The 20518-nt window shown below is 36.1% G+C and overlaps 1 protein-coding gene across 3 annotated transcripts in view; it reads left to right on the forward strand.

Moving 5' to 3' along the window:
• The window catches only part of CTNNA2 (catenin alpha 2), a 1119678-nt gene that overhangs the window by 1055657 nt on the left and 43503 nt on the right, over positions 1-20518 (forward strand). For all 3 annotated transcript variants that reach the window (XM_030310974.1, XM_030310976.1, XM_030310977.1), the window contains exon 16: positions 16683-16788. In XM_030310974.1, coding sequence (XP_030166834.1) covers positions 16683-16788 — 106 coding nt within the window. The remainder of the gene's footprint in view (positions 1-16682; positions 16789-20518) is intronic.

The raw sequence follows: 20518 nt of genomic DNA on the forward strand, positions 1-20518 counted from the left end.
CCCAATTTTGTGTGTATGTAATCATATTTTACATTGTCTTTATTTTGCAAATCCCCTTAACTAATTTTTTTAATTTTTAGGTTTTATTTTAATTCCAGTTACTTAACAGACAGTGTTATATTAGTTTCAGGTGTACAGTATGGTGATTCAACACTTCCGTATATCACCCAGTGTTCATCACAAGTGCACTGAATAATTCCTATTGCTGATTTAATCTATGCCCCCACCCACCTCCTCTCTGGTAACCATCAGTTTGTTCTTTATAGTTAAGAGTCTGTTTCTTGGTTTCTGTCTCTCTCTCTCTCTCTTTTGCCCTTAATCATTTGTTTCTTAAATTACACATGTAAGTGAAATAATATGGTGTTTGTCTTTCTCTGACTTATGTTGCTTAGCATTATATCTCTTCCTCTATTTGGGTTTTGGAAATAGCAAAATTTCATTATTTTTATGGCTGAATAATAGTCTGGTGTGTGTGTGTGTGTGTGTGTGTGTGTGTGTATACACACCATATCTTCTTTATTCATTCATCAAAGGACACTTTGGCTGCTTTCATATCTTGGCTATTGTAAATAATGCTGCTATAAACATAAGGGTACATATATACCTTTGGATTAGTGTTTTTCTATTCTTTGGGTAAATACCCAGTAGTGTGATTGCTGCACTGTACGGTAGCTCTATTTTTAACTTTTTGAGGAACCTCCACATTGTTTTGCACAGTGGCTGCACCAATTTGCATTCCCACCAACAGTGCAAGAGGATTCCCCTTTCTCCACATCCTTGCCAACACATGTTGTTCCTTGTGTTTTTTATTTTATTCATTCTGAGAGGTGCAAAGTGATATCTCATTGTAGTTTTGATTTTCATCTCCCTGATGAAGAATAATATTAAACATCTTTTCATGTGTCTATTGTTCATTTATCTTATCTTGTTTGGAAAAATGTATATTCACATCTTCTGCCCATTTGTTAATTGGATTACTTCTTTCTTGGATGTTGAATTATATAAGTTCTTTATATATTTTGGATACTACCCCCTTATCAGATATGTCATTTGCAAATATTTTCTCCCATTCTGTAGGTTGTCTTTTAGTTTTGTTGATTGTTTTTATTTTGATGAAGTTCCAATGGTATATTTTTGTTTTTTCTTTCCCTTGCCTTAGGGCATCTATCTAGAAAAAAGTTGGTATGACCAATGTCAGAGAAGTTACTGCCAGTGTTCTCTTTCAGGATTTTATAGTTTTAAGTCTCACATTTACAGTTAGGTTTACAATTCATTTTTAGTTTATTTTTGTGTATGGTGTCAGTTTTCTCAACACCATTTGTTAAAGAGACACCCCCCCCCCCCCCCCCATAGGATATTCTTTCCTGCTTTGTTGAAGATTAATTGAACATATAGTTGTCAGTTCATTTTGGGGGTTTTTATTTTGTTCTATGATTTATGTGTCGATTTTTATGCCAGTACCATACTGTTTTGATTACTGTAGTTTTGTAATATGGACTACTGGACTGGAAGTCTAGAACCGTGATGGCTCCAGCTCTGCTTTTCTTTTTCCAGGTTGCTTTGGCTATTCGGAGACTTTTATGGTTCCATACATATTTTAGGATTGTTTGTTCTAGCTCTCTGAAAAAATTGCTTTTGGTATTTTGATAGGGATTGCATTAAATATGTAGATTGCTTTGGGTAGTATAGACATTTCAACAAAATGTGTTCTTCCATTTTGTGAGCCTGGATGTCTTTTGATTTCTTTTGTTGCCTTCAATTTCTTTTATCAGTGTTTTGTTATTTCCACAGTACAGGTCTTTCACCTCTTTGCTTAGGTTTACTCCTAGGTATCTTATTTTTGGTGCAATTGTAAATGGAATTGTTTTCTTAATTTCACTTTCTACTGCTTCATTATTGATGTACAGACATTCAACCAATTTTGATAGGTTGATGTTGTATCCTGTGACATTATTGAATTTATCAGTTCCAGCAGTTTACTGGTGGAGTCTTTGGTTTTTCTATATAAAGTATCATGTCATTTCCAGATAGTGAATGTTTTATTTCTCCTTTGCCAATGTAGTTGCCTTTTATTTCTTTTTGTTGTCTGATTGCTGTGGCTAGGACTTCCAGTAGTATGTTGAATAAAAGTAGTGAGACTGGACATCCTTGCCTTATTGCTGGCTTTGCGGGAAAAGCTCTCAGTTTTTCCCCATTGAGGATAATGTTAGCTGTGGCTTTTTCATATATGCCTTTATTATCTTGAGGTATATTCCCTTTACATCTACTTGGTTGAGGGTTTTTATCATAAACAGATATTTTACTTTGTCAAATGTTTTCTCTGCATCTGTTAAAATAATTGTATGGTTCTTATATCCTTTCTCTTATTGATGTGATGTATCACATTGGTTGACTTGTTAATATTGAACCACCCTTGCAATGCAGGAATAAATCCCATTCGATTGTAATGAATGATTTTTTTTTAATGTATGGTTCTATTCAGTTTGCTAGTGTTATGTTGAGGGTTTTTACATTTATGTTTATCAGGGATATTGGCCTGTAGTTCTCTTTCTTGGTGTTGTCTTTACATGGTTTTTGTAGCAGCGTATTGCTGGCCTCATAGAATGAATTTAAAAGTTTTCCTTTCTTTTCTGAATAGTTTTTTTTTTTTTTTTTTTGGAATAGTTTGAGAAGAATAGGTAGGTATTAACTCCTCTTTAAATATTTGGTACAATTTTCCCGTGAAGCCATCTGTTCCTAGACTTTTGTTTTTGGGAGTTTTTTAATTGCTTATTCAATTTCTTTACTGGTTATTGGTTTGCTTGAATTTTCTATTTCTTCTTGTTTCAGTTTTGTAGTTTATATGTTTCTAGGAATTTATACATTTCTTCAATGTCATTCAATTCCTTGGCCTATATTTCATAGTATTCTAATATAATTTTATATATTTTTGTGGTATTGGTTGTTATTTGTCCTCTCTCATTTGTGATTTTATTTTATTTTTTTTACTCCTTTCTCTTTTTCTTGATAAGTCTTGCTAGAGGTTTATCAGTATTATTGACTGTTTTGTTTTGTTTTTCAAAGAATTGCCTCCTGCTTTCATTGATGTTTTCTTTTTCTTTCTTTCTATTTATTTATTTATTTATTTATTTATTTATTTTTAATTGTGTATCATTTATTTCCTTCCTTCTTCTGGTTTTAGGTTTTCTTCTTTTTCTAGCTCCTTTAGATGTAAGATTACTTTGTTTATTTGAGATTTACCTTGCTTCTTGATGTCAGACTGTATTGTTATAAAGTTCCCTGTTAGCACTGCTTTGCTGCATTCTAAACGTTTTGAACTGTTGTGTTATCATCTTCATTTGTTTCCATGTACCTTTTTTATTATTTTATTTCTTGGCTGAACCATTCATTGTTTAGTAGCATGTTATTTAACCTCGATGTATTTGTGGTCTTTTCAGGTATCTTTCTTGTGCTTGACTTCCTTGTAACTAATTTTTAACATACAATTGATTGTACTATTTATTGTCTTTTAACCTTTGTACTAGCTCTATAAGTGATTGATCTACTTTCCTCCTGTATATTTGCTTTTGCTACTGAAGTTTTTTTTTTTTTTTATAATTTTCTTCAAATTATGGCTTTTTCTTTTCCATTTAAAGAAGCTTCCTTAACACATCTTGTTAGGCTGTTTTAGTAGTGATGGATTCTTTTAATTTTTGTGTGGAAAATTTTTATCTCTCCTTTAATTCTGAGTGATAACTGCCTGGTATTCTTGGTTGTAGGTTGGTTGTTTTTTTTTCCTTCCCTTTCAGCATTTTGAATATAGCATTACACTGCTGTCTGGCTTGCAAAGTTTCTGCCGAAAAAGCAGCTGATAGTCTTACAGGGTTTGTTTTGTGTGTTACTAGTTGCTTCTCTTTTGCTGCTTTAAAATTTTTCTCTTTCTTTTTAGTCTTTAGTATTTTAATTATTATGTGTCATGGTGTGGGCCTCTTTGGGTTCATCTTGTTTGGACCTCTCTGTGCTTCCTGAACCTGAGTCTGTTTTTTTCTCCAGGGTAGACAAGTTTTCAGTTTTTATTTCTTCAAATAAGTTATCTGCCCCTTTCTGTCTCTTCTGCATCTGTGTCTTCTATAATGCAAATGTGTGTTCACTCAGTATTGTTAAATTGATCCCTTAACATAATTACAGTTTTTTTTTAATTTAAATTTAAATTTTATTTATTCTTTTGCTATTCAGCTTGGTTGCTTTCCAGTACTGTCTTTTAGATCACTAACCCATTCTTCTGTATCCTCTTATCTACTGTTGACTCCTCTAGTGTATTTTTCTTTTTGGTTTTTGTATTCTTCATTCTGGTTCTTTTTTAAATTTTCCTTTGGTTGAAGTTCTAAGTTTTGTCATTCTTCTCTCTTGTCCAGTGACCATTACTTTGAACTCTTTATAAGGTATATTCATTATTTCTATTTCATTTAGACTTTTTCTGAGGCTTTGTGTTGTTCTTTTATTTGGAGATTCCTCTGTCTCCTCATTAAGCTTGACTTTGTTTCTATGAATTTTGCAGAATAGCTACTTCTCCTAAATGTGAAGGAATGGTCTTATGTATGGTTATCCCCTATTTAGACTGTGTGTGCTTGGTGTCTTCAGCTGGCAGACTAAAGCTGTGGTTGGTGAAGGGTGAGGGTCTTGGAGAACTCCATGCTGGGGCTGCCCTAGTTCAATGGCCAGAGTTGAAGTGGGTGTGGGCTTGGGTGGCTCTCTATGCATAGGGCATCCTGGCAGAAGAGCTGAAGCTGAAGTGGGTGCAAGCTGGGAGTTCCTGGGGCTTTCTATGCAGAGGACATCCAAGTAGGACAGCTGAAGTTGAAGCGGTGCGGCTGGGGTATCTTGGGGTGCCAGTCCAGGGAGTCTCCTGATTAAGCAGTTGGAGCTGAGGTGGGCATGGGCCAGGGGTTCCCAGGATGATCTTTGTAGGGGAGTCCACTGGTGGGACAGCCACCTAAAGTAGACTGTGCCTGGGGTATCCTGACATATCATCTGGAGCCGAAGTGGTGCAAGCCTGAGTGTTCCAGGCTGCTTTGCACCTGTGTCACTTGGGTGAAGAGTGCACACTGACCAATGGTGTCTTAGTATGCATCACTCTAGGGCTACTTTGGTTAGACAGCTTGGGCTGGTGTGAGCTAAGGGCCCAAAGCCCTCTGAGGTAATAGGCCAGTGAGGGCACCCAGACACCATGGAGGAGGTGAATTCAAGGTTTTTCCTGCAACATGATCTTGGACAAGAACTCAAGGCCTGTCTTTACTGACCCTTAGACTTATTTCTCAGTTTTGTACATATTTTTACTTTAACTTCAAAGCCATGAGATAAATGTGATTTCCTTGAAGAGTTCAAATCATGCTCCTGCAGTCTCACTGATTTCTCATTATTCCCCAGATTCATTCAGCTTTTCTACTATGCTGTTTTGTCATACTGCATCAGCTGGTTGATGAAGATAGATTTTCCAAGCATGTTTTTTTGAGCTCTGGTTCTTGAAAGAAGCTTCTGTGATGCAATACATTTGAAAATACACTACTATATACTTTATATCATTATTGGAGAGTTACAGTACATTGACAAGTTAGAGGTATTGCGAAAGCTATAGCAAATAAACCTTTTGGTGTGTAATAACTAAGAATTTAAGAATTCTGGGTACTGAGTACATTAACTCAAAATGTACTTGCACATTGATTTGTCATATTAACACCTATTACCTTTTCATGAAATAAATGTGAATTCATTGGTAAATGTAGATATCAGTGATGTAGTAATAATAGTTTTCCATGACATTCTCTCTCTCGCTCTCTCTCTTTTTATTTTTATTTTTTTTTTTGAGTGATCACTTCCTGGGAGAGCTTCCAAATATTGACCCTTATATAAGAATGACATATTATCATAGTAGAAAAGGTTACATGAATCTGTATGACAGAGCCAATTCTATGACTTGATGTTCTTCCCCTTCCCCCTCAAAAAAAAAACAAACAAAAAAACTAAAACTAAAAACATGTCCCAGATGGAACAGTATTATGGTTTCTGTCTTTAAGATCACAAGATTCCTCAAAGCACCTTTTAATATGCCTAAAATAGTAAATCTGGTTTAAAGTAGGGAAATACAAAAAGGTGTAAGTCATCATTTTGAGACTAGATGCTATACACACGATGGGGCCAGTTCCTTGGTCAACATTTCTTTTCACTGATAGGAAGACTCAGATTTTGTATCTTTTTGGGGCCTGCTTTTTTATTATTTTTTTTCTGGTGGCTATTTCTTTCTTTTTTTCTGTATCCACTTCACATTATTCAGATGACTATGGTTAACTTAGACCTGTGCTGTCAAATACAGCAGCCACTAGCCACATGTGGCTATTTGATTGGTTTTTACTGTGTTAAAAATGCATGCAATAAAATTCACCATTTTAATAATTTTTAAATGTACAGTTCTGTGGCATTAAATACATTTATATTGTTGTATAACCATCACCACCATCAATCTCTAGAATTTTTTTTTTCCGCAACAGAAACTCTGTACCACTGAACACGAGCTCCTCATCCCTCTCTCTCCCCTGCCTCTGGCAACCACCATTCTCTTTCCTGTCTCTATGATTTTGACTACTCTAAGTATCTCAGATAACTAGAAACATACAGCATTTGTCTTTTGATGACTGGCTTATTTCACTGAGCATAATGTTCTCAAGTTTCATCCATGTTGTAGCTTGTATAAGACTTTCATTCCTGTTTAAGACTAAACAATATTATATTTTATGTATATATCATATTTTTTTTATCCATTCGTCCATGTTGGACACTGATTGATTCTGCCTTCTGGCTACTGGGGATAAAGCTATGAACGTGGGTGTCCAGCTGCCTTCTTGAGACCCTGTTTTCAGTTCTTTCAGGTATATACTAAGGAGTAGAATTGCTGGATAATATGATATTTAATGTTTAGTTTTATGAGGAACCAATGTCTTGTTTTCTATAGCAGCTGCCTCATTTACATTTCCATTAACAGTGCACAAAGGTTCTAACTTCTCTACATTCTTGCCGACACTTTCTATTTTCTGCCTTTATTTTGTTGTTTGTTTTTATAATAGCCATCTTAATGAGTGTGAGATGGTATCTCACTTGTTTTGATTTGCATTCCCTAATAACTAGTGAATTATTCATGTGCTGACTACCCATTGTATATATGTATTTTTTAGAGGAATATATATTCAAGGCCTTTGCCAATTTTTTTTTAATCAGGTTGGTTTATTTTGGTGTTGAATTATGAGAGTTTTTATATGTTACAAATATTGACTCCTTGTTAGATATATAATTTGTAAATATTTTCTATGATCCTACAGGTTTTCTTTTTACTCTGTTGTGTTCTTTTATGAACAAAAGTTTTTAAAATTTTGTTGTAGTCAAATTTACCTATTTTTTTATTACATGTGTTCTTGGTATTATATGTAACAAATAGTTTCCAAATCCAATGTCAGGAAGTTTCCATGTTTTCTTATATTATTTTATAGTTTAGCACTTACATTAAGGTCTTTGATCAGTTTTGAGTTAATTTTTTTTATGGTATAAGATAAGGGTCCCACATCAGGGTTTTTTGTTTGTTTCTTTGTTTGTTTGTTTGTTTGTAGGTGGATATCAAGTTGTGTAAACACTATTGGTTGAAGACACTGTCCTTTTCCCATTAAATGGTCTTATGACACCCATGTTGATAATCTTTTAGCCATATGTATGAGGGTTTACTTCTGGGTTCAGATTAATTCTTAATTCAGTTCTTAATTCATTTTCATGAAGCAATAATAATGAATATGGCTTTAGCTTCACTTTAGTACCTAAAGTATTTATGAATATCTAGACTCTTCTATTTAGTAGTTGAGAGTTTTCTTATGTTATTTTTCTGGGTAATTATAATGCTTTCTGTCTATATTTACGGTTTTAAATTTGGTATCCATATATATTGTAAAATGACCAGTCTAGTTAACATCCATCACTATACATAGTTACAATTTTTTTTCTTTAGATGAAAACTTTCAAGATTTACTCTCTTAATAACTTTCAAATATACAATTACATATTATTATTATTATATCCCCATGACTTACTTATTTTACAGCTGGGAGTTTGTACTTTTTAATTTCCTTCTCTCTCTCTCTTTTTTTTAATTTCTAAATGTCTTATTTATATTTGAGAGAGAGAGAGAGAGAGAGAGAGAGAGAGAGAGAGACTGAGTGGGGGTGGGGCAGAGAAATTGGGAGACACAGAATCTGAAGCAGGCTCCAGGCTCTCAGTTCTGAACTGGCAGCACAGCACAGAGCCCGATGAGGGGCTTGAACTCACAACTGTGAGCTGAAGTCAGACACTTAATGGACTGAGCCACCCAGATGTGCCTCTTTCTCCCATTTCAGTGCCTGCCTGCCTGTCTCTTACCTTCCACCACCCCCTTAACCCCTGGCCTCTGGTAACTACCAATTTGTTCTCTGTATCCATGAATCTGAATATTTCTGTTTGTTTAGTTGATTGGTTTTGTTCGTTTGTTTGGGTTTTGCTTTGCTTTGTTTCAGATTACTCATATAAGTGAGCTTATATGATATTTGTCTTTCTCTGTCTGACTTCTTTCATTTAGCATAATACCCTCAAAGTCCAACCATGTTGTCACAAATGGCAAGATTTCGTTCCTGTAGGGATGAATCACAGTCCTTTATAAATATAATCACTTTATCCATTCTTTTCTTGATGACATTAAATTTTCATATCTTGGCTATTGTAAATAATGATGCAGTGAACATGAAGGTGCATGTATCTCTTTGAGTCATTGTTTTCAGTTTCTTTGGATAAATACCCATAAGAAGAATTGCTGGATCATACTTTCAATTTTTCAAGGAGCCTCCATACTGTTATCCATAAAGGCTACACCAATTTACATTCTGACCAACAGTACATGAAAGTTCCCTTTTCTCTTCATCCTCACCAAGACTTGTCGTTTCTTGTCTTTTTGACAATAGCCATTCTAACAGGTGTAAGCTGATTTCTCATTGTGGTTTTGATTTGCACTTCCCTGATGATGAGTGATGTTGAGCAGTTTTCAGGCTCCCTTTGGCCATGTGTGTATCTTCTCTGGAAAATGTCTATTCAGATACATTGCTCATTGTAAAAACTGGATTATTTGCCCTTTTTGCTACTGAGTTCTATGAGTTTTTTATGTATGTTGGATATAACCCTTTATTAGAGATATTATTTGCAAATATTTTCTCTCATTCAGTAGGTTGCCTTTTCATTTTGTTGACAGTTTCCTTTACTGTGCAGAAGCTTTTTAGCTTGAGCTCATCCCACTTGTTCATTTTTGCTTTTGCTGTCAAATCCAAAAAATCTTCAAGACCAGTGTCAAGTTGCTTATTACCGTGTTTTCTCTCAGAGTTTTAATGGTTTTAGGTCTTAGTTTTAAGTCTTTGATCCGTTTTGAGTTGTTTTTTTTTTATGTATAGTATAAGATAATGGTCCAGTTTCATTCTTTTGCCTATGACTGTCCAGTTTCCCAACACTGTTTGTTGAAGAGACTGTTCCCCATTGGACATTATTGGCTGTTTTGTCGTAAGTTAACTGATCACATATGTATTCCTGAAGAATTATAAAATAAAAAGGGTACATAATTTAAGCATAATAAAGACTATAGAGGAAAAAAATCACTTTTCAATCAATGGTCCAGGGACATTTGGTTCCTGGGATGAAAAAATAAAGAACAGTGTGATTTCTACCTCTCCTTCTATACAAAAAGAAACTGCATGTGGATTTAATATCTAAATATGAAAAGAAAACCTTAAAATTTTAGAGTAAAATAGGAGATGATATTTATGATCTTGGGATAAGGATGAACTTTCACTTTCCAGCTTTATTGAGCTATAATTAACCTGTCACATTGTGTAAATTTAAGGTGTTCAATGAGTTGATTTGTACACATATATATTGCAAAATGATTACTACCACAGTGTTAACACCTCCAGCAAAGGAAGAACTTCTTAAAGAATAAATGAAAGAGAATTTTTGCATCCATATTCATCAGGGATATTTGCCTGTAGTTCTCTTTTTTTTTGCTGGGTCTCTGTCTGGTTTAGGAATCAAAGTAATGCTGGCTTCATAGAATGAGTCTGGAAGTTTTCCTTCCCTTTCTATTTTTTGGAACAGCTTGAGAAGGAGAGGTATTATGTCTGCTTTAAATGTCTGGTAGAATTCCCCAGGGAAGCCATCTGGTCCTGGACTCTTATTTGTTGGGAGATTTTTGATAACTGATTCAATTTCTTCACTGGTTATGGGTCTGTTCAAGTTTTCTATTTCTTCCTGTTTGAGTTTTGGAAGTGTGTGGGTGCTTAGGAATTTCTCCATTTCTTCCAGGTTGTCCAGTTTGTTGGCATATAATTTTTCATAGTATTCCCTGATAATTGCTTGTATTTATGAGGGATTGGTTGTAATCATTCCATTTTCATTCATGATTTTATCTATTTGGGTCATCTCCCTTTTCTTTTTGAGAAGCCTGGCTAGAGGTTTATCAATTTTGTTTATTTTTTCAAAAAAACCAACTCTTGTTTTCATTGATCTGCTCTACAGTACTTTTTTTAGATTCTATATTGTTTATTTCTGCTCTGATCTTTATTATTTACCTTCTTCTGCTGGGTTTGGGGTGTCTTTGCTGTTCTGCTTCTATTTCCTTTAGGTGTGCTTTTAGATTTTGTATTTGGGATTTTTCTTGTTTCTTGAGATAGGCTTGGATTGCAATGTATTTTCCTCTCAGGACTGCCTTTGCTGCATACCAAAGCATTTGGATTGTTGTATTTTAATTTTCATTTGTTTCCATATTTTTTTTTATTTCTTCTCTAGTTTCCTGGTTGACCCATTCATTCTTTAGTAGGGTGTTCTTTAACCTCCATGCTTTTGGAAGTTTTCCAGACTTTTTCCTGGGGTTGATTTCAAGTTTCATAGCCTGAAAGTGTGCATGGTATGATCTCAATTCTTTTATACTTATGAAGGGCTGTTTTGTGACCCAGTATGTGACCTATCTTGGAGAATGTTCCATGTGCACTCGAGAAGAAAGTATATTCTGTTGCTTTGGGATGCAGAGTTCTAAATATATCTGTCAAGTCCATCTTGACAATGATCCAATGTATCATTCAGGACCCTTGTTTCTTTATTGATCCTGTGTCTAGATGATCTATCCATTGTTGTAAGTGGGGTATTAAAGTCCCCTGCAATTACCACATTCTTATCAATAAGGTTGCTTATGTTTGTGATTAATTGTTTTATATATTTGGGGGCTCCGGTATTCGGCGCATAGACATTTATAATTGTTAGCTCTTCCTGATGGATAGACCCTGTAATTATTATATAATGCCTTTCTTCATCTCTTGTTATAGCCTTTAATTTAAAGTCTAGTTTGTCTGATATAAGTATGGCTACTCCAGCTTTCTTTTGACTTCCAGTAGCATGATAGATAGTTTCCATCCCCTCACTCTCAATCTGAAGGTGTCCTCAGGTCTAAAATGAGTCTCTTGTAGACAGCAAATAGATGGGTCTTGTTTTTTTTATCCATTCTGATACCCTATGTCTTTTGGTTGGCGCATTTAGTCCATTTACATTCAGTGTCGTTATTGAAAGATATGGGTTTAGAGTCATTGTGATGTCTGTAGGTTTTATGCTTATAGTGATGTCTCTGGTACTTTGTGGTCCTTGCAGGATTTCACTCACAGAATCCCCCTTAGGATCTCTTGTAGGGCTGGTTTAGTGGTGATGAATTCCTTCAGTTTTTGTTTGTTTGGGAAAACCTTTATTTCTCCTTCTATTCTGAATGACAGACTTGCGGGATAAAGGATTCTTGGCTGCATATTTTTTCTGTTTATCACATTGAAGATTTCCTGCCATTCCTTTCTGGCCTGCCGAGTTTCAGTAGATAGGTCTGCTACTACCCTTTTGTGTCTACCTTTGTATGTTAGGGCCTGTTTATCCCTAGCTGCTTTCAGAATTCTCTCTTTATCCTTGTATTTTGCCAGTTTCACTATGATATGTGGTGCAGAAGATCGATTCAAGTGACATCTGAAGGGAGTTCTCTGTGCCTGTTGGATTTCAATGCCTTTTTCCTTCCCCAGATCAGGGAAGTTCTCAGCTATGATTTGTTCAAGTACACCTTCAGCCCTTTTTTTCTCTCTTCTTCTTCTGGAATTCCTATGATACGGATATTGTTCCATTTGATTGCATCACTTAGTTCTCTAATTTTCCCTTCATATTCCTGGATTTTTTAATCTCTCTTTTTCTCAGCTTCCTCTTTTTCCATAATTTTATCTTCTAATTCACCTATTCTCTCCTCTGCCTCTTCAATCCATGCTATGGCCGCCTCCATTTTATTTTGCACCCTATTTATAGCATTTTTTAATTCCTCGTGACTATTTTTTAGTCCCTTGATCTCTGTAGCAATAGATTCTCTGCTGTCCTCTATGCTTTTTTAAGCCTAGTGATTAATTTTATGACTATTATTCTAAATTCTTGTTCCGTTATATTGTTTAAATTGGTTTTGATCAATTCATTAACTGTCACTACTTCCTGGAGTTTCTTTTGAAGAGAATTCTTCCATTTCGTCATTTTGGGTAGTCCCTATGGTAGCTCCAAACTGCAAGGCACTTCCCTTGTGCTGTCCGGAGAAACTTGTGTTGGTGGGCGGGGCTACAGTCAGACTTCATGTCTGCCCCCAGATCACCACTGGGGCCACAGTCAGACTGGTGTGTACCTTATCTTCCCCTCTCCCAGGGGCAGGACTCACTGTGGAGTGGTGTAGCCCCTGTCTGGGCTGCTTGCACACTGCCAGGCTTGTGGTGCTGCTTCAATGGGATCTGGCCAAGGGCATGTTAGCCGGGGTGGATCCTCAAGGTGCACAGGGGTGGGAGGGGTAGGCTTAGCTAGTTTTGCCATCACTGGTCCCCTGAGGGAGGGGCCCTGCAGCACCAGGAGGGAGGCAGGCCCATGGGACAGATGGATCCACAGAAGCATAGCACTGGGCATTTGCACGTCGCAAGCAAGTTTGGTGAGGGGAACTGGTTCCCTTTGGAATTTTGGCTGGGGGATGGGAGAGGGAGATGGCGCTTGCCAGCGCCTTTGTTCCCGGCTGAGCTGAGCTCTGTCCTTTCGGGGCTCAAAAACTCTCCTTCCCGGTGTCCTCTTGCCCTCCCTGCTCTCCGAGAGCAGAGCTGTTGACTTTTAACATTCCAGATGTTAAGTCCCGCTGGCTGTCAGAACTCACTCAGTCTGGTCCCTTCGCTTCTGCAAGTCAGACTCGGGGGCTCTGCCTTGCCAGGTGGGCTGCCTCTCCACTGCCCCAGCTCCCTCCCGCCAGTCCGTGTAGCGCGCACCACCTCTCCACCATTCCTACCATCTTCTGTCGGCCTCTTGTCTATGCTTGGCTCCAGAGAGTCTGTTCTGCTAGTCTTCCAGTGGTTTTCTGGATTATTCAGGCAGATGTGGGTGGAATCTAAGCAATCAGCAGGACGAGGTGAGTCCAGCATCTTCCTATGCTGCCATCTTCCTTGAACTCTGCTGCTTTCTTGCTGCCTCTGGAGGTGGTGGATAAGCCGTTCCTGGATTTTGGATCATAGCTCCAAATCTTTGGCATTATGCGTTTTCAGACTTTATATGAGCTTCTCCCTACCTGCCCCTACCTCCAGCCTCCTCCGCCTACTGGTTCCAGAAACTAGCCAGAGTGGGACTGGGTCTGGGGTGGAAAGGGTCTGACTTAGAAAACAGTACTAAATCCAAAATAAGGCTGGGCACACCTTCAAAACCAGACTGGGTCCAGGGTCAGACCGGGTCAATCTTAGAAACACGATTGGGACCAGGAGGAACTAGGTCCAGAATGAAATTGTTTTTGAAGACTTTCTTCCTGTATTCTGGAAGAGTTTAAATAACATTGAGATTATCCTCTTTTTAAAGGGTTAGTGATTTCCTCTGAGACACCATCTGGATTGACTGATTTTTTGACTAACTTTGTCTTTAACAGTCTTGTTTATTTCTGTAAACAGGAAATCAGACTCTGTAGTTTTTTCAAAATCTCCTTTCCTGTCAGCATTGGTAACTTATATTTTCCTAGAAAGTTATGTCCTCCAGGTTCTCAAATATATTTACATGTGTTGAGAAATTTAGTTTTATGATACTCTTAATTTTGTTTTCTAAGGTCATTTCACTGTTACCTTTTTTTACTTTTAAATGTTTGTTATCTCCTTTATTTTGTTTTGATAGCAATCTATTTTTTTACATCTGGTTTTCCTTTTTTTGGGGGGGTGAACCCTGTTTTAGAATTAGTTTCCACGTTTCATTATTTTCTCAATCATTAATCTCTTCTTGTAATTTTATTAGTTTTTTTTTCCTGCTGCTTCTTTGTAAATGCTTGAGTCAGATAATTCTTGTTTTCATTATTTCTTGTAAATTCATGTCTGTAGTGAAGGTTATTTGTTTTCCTTGAGATCACTACTTTAGTATCCTTATAAGAATTAAATATATATATGGCAAAAAGAGTACAAAATTGTGATTCAGGACACAGAGGTCCCAACCCTAATTCTCTTTTTGTGTATCACCGTCTCTGCCAGTATCATCCTGGGCATGTCACTGAGACTTCCTGCTTGGGTTTCAGTTTCCTCAACTAGAAAATAAAGAAATATTTGATCTCAAAAGTTCTATTTTGCTGCCTAGTTTACTGAAATACATTCGTATCACCAGCTTGGGACTCTGAGAATTTGAATTGAGTCTACAAAATGGGCTCTAGACTCAAATGTTTTAAGTAATGATATACTAGTTAGTCTCTGAACTGTAGTTTCCTGTGTAGTCACAAAAGACAAGCTTCTAATTGTTCTTTGGCTATAAGACGGGAGTCTAAGCTTCAGGCAAATGTAGATCTCTATAAGTATTCCTTACTAACTTAGCATATTTTGTCATAATTAATCAACTGTTGAAAGTTATGTAAAGTTCATGGGGCAGTGTTTTTCCAAATCCTTTGAAATTCTTGAAACAAACAAATACCTGATTGTTGGTGAGGAAAAAGTTAAGCAGCATGCAGCTCTTTTTATGGGTTAAGATTGAAGGCAAAAAGTAACAACAGATATTGTGTCAGAGTAAAACTGTAAACAAGAAGAGATTCTAAGGTCTGGAAGTTATAAAACAAATGTGTAATAATGACAACATTATTAAACATTGACAGATTCTGCATCTAAACTTTCTTTAAAAAATATAAAGCAAAAACAAGGAAAAGTTTATTTACAGATAATAACAAATTAATGTTAGAAAATGGGAGCCAGATTTTCACAAAATCTTATCTATGCTACATAAAATTCACATATGAAGTCTCTTGTCATAGTTAAAAACCTAAGTAGTAACTGGAAAAAAAATCACTGTACTTTGTGGACAAATTAAAGCTACCATAGCAAAATAAAGTATCTTAAGTTTTGAATTTGCCATCCTGTGTGTTTAAGCATTGACATGAATACAATGCATTTTTTTTAGCTATGAATGTAAAAAATACCAAAAGAGAAATTAGGAGGGAAAATGAACAAAATATCCTTCATTTACATATATTTTCTGAAGCCATTTTAAGTCTTCTATTTAGAAAATGTTATTATATAACAATGGCAGTCATTGCCACTGTATATATCCCTATGTGTTCTAAATAAGTTGTTTCTGAGTAGTTTTTCTCCACATCTCACCACATTTCTAACTATAGGAATGTAATTTTGTAGCCTTAAAAATTGCATTGATTTTTAGATGCACATAAGGAGAGCAGAATAAGTAACAATGCTAAAAAAAAAAAGAATAAATGTATTGTTTTATTTACCTCTCAAGGAAAGAGAAAGAAAAGTCACATGCCCCATTTTGTTTAAAGATTTATATCGCAGCATAGTTTCCTTTTCTTTTATAATAAATATTTAAAATACATGTAATATTAAACAGTTCACCGAATTGAAAATGTTATGTGAAAATATGGGACGATGGTTTGGAAGTATAAAGACATCTACTGTCACACAGTGTTTTGTTCATAAATCAGTACTGGAAGCATACAAGCCAATGGGAGTGGCGGGCTCAACAGATTTCTGAAATGCCGGCCGATCAGTTCCTAGTTATATATGAGAGACCATTGCTTTTCAGAGTGTCAAAGTAGACTTAAAAATATAATTAATACAATATAGTGCTGGATATGGTATGAAAGACAATGCATGTGTATTCACTTTGGCTAGACTCTGATTTAAATGTAGAATTTACATTTTGTCCTTTATAAAGCTTAGTTGAGTTAATAGTATTTCTTCCATTTTCCTCTCCTCTAAAGTGGGAATAATGATGCTTGCTTGCTAGCGTTGTAATGAATCCAAGTGAGGTGGTATATATAATAGCATAGGCACATGGTAAGTTTTTAAATATTAAATCCTATCACCTTCAAAGTGGTCATCTTTTTAATGAACCACTGTTTAAAAACAAAGAAATTAATATAAAGAATAAACTATGAGCATGCACATCAAAATAAGGAAAAATATTCCCTAAAGGTGAATGGAAGTAAAGTAGACTATTAACATGGAAACTGAAGTGAGAGTCCTGGACAAACAATACAGTAGGTTTGTTTATTTGTTAAAAGTAAATTTCTAATTATGTTGTATATGTTGTTTCAGAGGCAAAGGCCCATTGAAAAATACATCTGATGTTATTAATGCTGCCAAGAAAATTGCCGAAGCAGGTTCTCGAATGGACAAGTTAGCCCGCGCTGTGGCTGATCAGGTAATACAGGAGGGAAGAGTAAGCACATGCTGTGTGGTACCATTAATTAGCACTTGGGTTCTATAATGGTTTTTATGTACTCTATAAAATGCTTCTGAAGGATGAATTGTAATCACTTAACGTTTTACAAACTGGACTCTAACTTTGCTGAGACTGAGTTCATGGCAAAGTGGGTTCAGTCCAGGAGCGACTCATCAGGCCTATGACCAAAACTCCTTCAGAACGAAGAGTACCCACTACTTAAGAGACATAACCCCCAAAGAATGGATTATGCTGGCTACCCTCATTCAGCAAGTCAGCTACACTGCATAAAGAGGAAGAGAAAGAACTTTTAACTCTTGTTATTTAATATTGATCTTACTATAATGATACTCTTGATAATTCTTAATAATGCTCTGGCATAAATGGAATTAATCCACATAATTAGGAACCTCCAGATTTCAGCTTTATTTTCATCTGGATTTAAAGGCATTACAGAGAAAGGAAATTCTGAGAGTATCTTTTGTGCCTTCCGACCGAAGTTAGATACATGAAAGTAGTTCTGAATCTCACCTGAGTATTTGTGTTTATCTCCACACTTTGCATGTCATGTGGCTTAAATTGGAACTCTAAAATCCTGTTCTACGGGCACCTGGGTGGCGCAGTCGGTTAAGCGTCCGACTTCAGCCAGGTCACGATCTCGCGGTCCGTGAGTTCGAGCCCCGCGTCAGGCTCTGGGCTGATGGCTCAGAGCCTGGAGCCTGCTTCCGAGTCTGTGTCTCCCTCTCTCTCTGCCCCTCCCCCATTCATGCTCTGTCGCTCTCTGTCCCAAAAATAAATAAACGTTGAAAAAAAAAATTTATAAAATCCTGTTCTAAATATGTCTAGTTGCAATAATGTTCCATTCCTTATAAGGGTACTTTAAACAGTAGACTTGTACAGGTAACTAATTCTTACCCTTTTGAATAACAGTGGTTTATAGTTTGAGCTATTTTAAAAGGAAAAATGTCTTAAAATATAAAATAAGATTCTGAAATAGAAAATATTACATAAGCTGTTACTTACATGGACACAACATTATAAGCATGAAATCGCTTACTAGACTCCAATATAGTGATGCTGTCTGGAGACACTGACATAGGATTGTTCCTCCTTCTTAATGGCCCTAGTCTCCTATAATTTTTGAGTTGCTTATTATAATTTTCTTCCTTCATTCCTTAATGTTTGGCTCTTCCCCTAAATACTTGCCGTCTTCAACATCCCAGATTCTAGAATCCCTCAGAAGTCAATACCAAATCCACTCGTCTTGTAAATACTGAAAACACATGATTAAATCATTAAGATTACATTTAAAATATGCCAGAAAATTGTCTCATTTTAATTTTTTTACATATATGATGGCTAATCCAAGGGAATGTTTTGTGCTTGCTTTTAAATTTTTGAGAGGGGCTCCTAGGTGGCTCAGTCAGGTAAGCATCAGACTCTTGGTTTCGGCTCAGGTCATGATTTCATGGTTCATGAGATCGAGCCTCTCATTGAGCTCTAGGCTGATGGCGCCTAGAGCTTCTTTGAATTCTCTCTCTTCTCTCTCTCTGCCCCTCTACCCACTTGCTCACTTGATCTCTCTCCCTCTCAAAATAAACAAACATTAAAAACATTTTAATTTTGGAGAAACACTTAATCGTAAAGATAATTCATTAAATATTACCACCATTTGACTATCCCCTAAAATTTGTATGGGTTGAAGACCAAACCACCACTAAGTTGCTAATTTCAGGGACATATCAACTGCCAGGCTTCCTGCAGTTTGCAGGATAAATTGAACTGATCTATACAGAGTTCTGTATGTATGCCAGAAAGTTTATGGAAAAGAGAAGAGAGATAATGAATGTTCTTGGAAATATGCACGCATGTATGCAAACAAACAAAAAGGTACCAGCCAGGAAAGAATGCCACATTTTTTCCCTGAAAATGTTCAGGGCACTTGGGATGAGTGGAGTGAGAAGAGATTGGTAGAGTTTCTAAAAAGAGTTTTGTGAGGAAGGACTTCTTTCCTGAAGTGAAAGTGGATGGAGTTTGGATGGCTTCTCCATTAAACTCTGAATCTAAATTGCTTTAAACTATTTTTTAGTATGTTTAGGTTCCTTGAGTTCTTGTTTTTTGCTTTCACATTTTAGGACCTTTATTTCCAGCAATTATGCAACTTGAATCATAGTCCCAGGCAGCGGGACTATGGAAATAGAATTAACTATGGACTTGATATATGGAAAGCACATCACACATGCACACACACAAATCCCAAGATTCTAGATGTATTTTGCAATTAAATAACAAAGTATTTAGCAGCGCCTGGGTGGCTCAGTTGGTTAAGTGTTGGAGTCTTGATTTCAGCTCAGGTCATGATCGCAGTTGGTGAGATTGAGCACCACTGTGGGCTCTACACCGACAGCATGAAGCCTGCTTTGGATTCTCTTTCTCTCCCTCTCTCTCTGCCCCTCCCTGGCTTATTCTCTCTCTCTCAAAATAAATAAACATTTAAAAAATAAAAACAAAAATTAAACAAGAAATTAAATGACAAAATATGTAAATGCTATTCTATGATGACTTAAAATAAACACAAGAGTTGGTTAAATATAACCCTCTCTTGGTGGCATGTGCACTGTCATCAGCTATGAAGCAACTTGCAGTTTTTGCTAATGCTTTGTCTGAATAGGACATATCTTTCTCAAACTCACCTATTTTCATGATATATGAATTATATTTCTTGGTCCATCATGCTTTTATGTGTGTTTTAAATAATGGAATAGGATGAACATTACCAAAAAGTGGATGTGTTGCCTTTATTTTGCCTGAAAATATTTTTGTGAAGATTTGAGATACACAAGCAATATAAACTTTTTACGGACTGTTGCATTTTTAATTACTGTTCCATTGAGATAGAACTTCGAGTTTAATTTGTTGCAAGGTATTTGTATCGAAAGCCTTGTCAGCCCTCAAGGGAGATATCATTTTAAAGTTAATTCCTTTCAGTATATGGGTCTCTGGAGTAGGATAAATATTACAGTATTAAGTACTTGCAGAAAGCTAAAACAGTCTCTGTGGGATTCTTTCTTGATAAATGCAGTTAGTAAAAGAAAGTACCACAATGGTGTTATATATAAAAGAGACCCCTTTGTCATTTGTTAAAGATATGGTTATGTCAAAACCACAGGATTCACAGTATTAATGAAAGGTTTGCCTTTTTTTTTTTTTTTTTTTTTTTTTTAAGAATTGCCTTTCTTAAGCTTGAAGAAAACCTAGCTGGAGTCTTTTTCTCATAACTTTTTTTTTCTTTTTTTTTTTTTTTTTTTTTGAGATAGAGAAACAGTGAGCGGGTGAGGAGCAGAGGGAAAGGGAGAATTTTAAGCAGGCTCCATGCCCAGTGAGGAGCCCAACTTGGGGGTCAATCTCACAGTCATGAGATCATGAACCAGGCTATAATCAAGAGCCAGAAACTTAACTGACCAAGCCACCCAGGCACCCCTCTCATTCGCTTATTCTAAATAAGTCACTTCAGATTTAGCTATAGATCTTTATTTCTTACAGTGTTTGATCAAAAATTTGGTGAGTATACATCCTTTACAAGTGCTAATTTGAGCCAGAACAATGGAATGGCCTACAGAATCTTGAACTGAACTTTTGATAGTAATAGAAATATATTTCAATTATTGAATAACCATTGGTATTGAAGCCTTAAATGCTTTAGAGAGTC

This window comes from Lynx canadensis, chromosome A3 (genome assembly GCF_007474595.2).
Source record: "Lynx canadensis isolate LIC74 chromosome A3, mLynCan4.pri.v2, whole genome shotgun sequence".
Lineage (NCBI taxonomy): Eukaryota > Metazoa > Chordata > Mammalia > Carnivora > Felidae > Lynx > Lynx canadensis.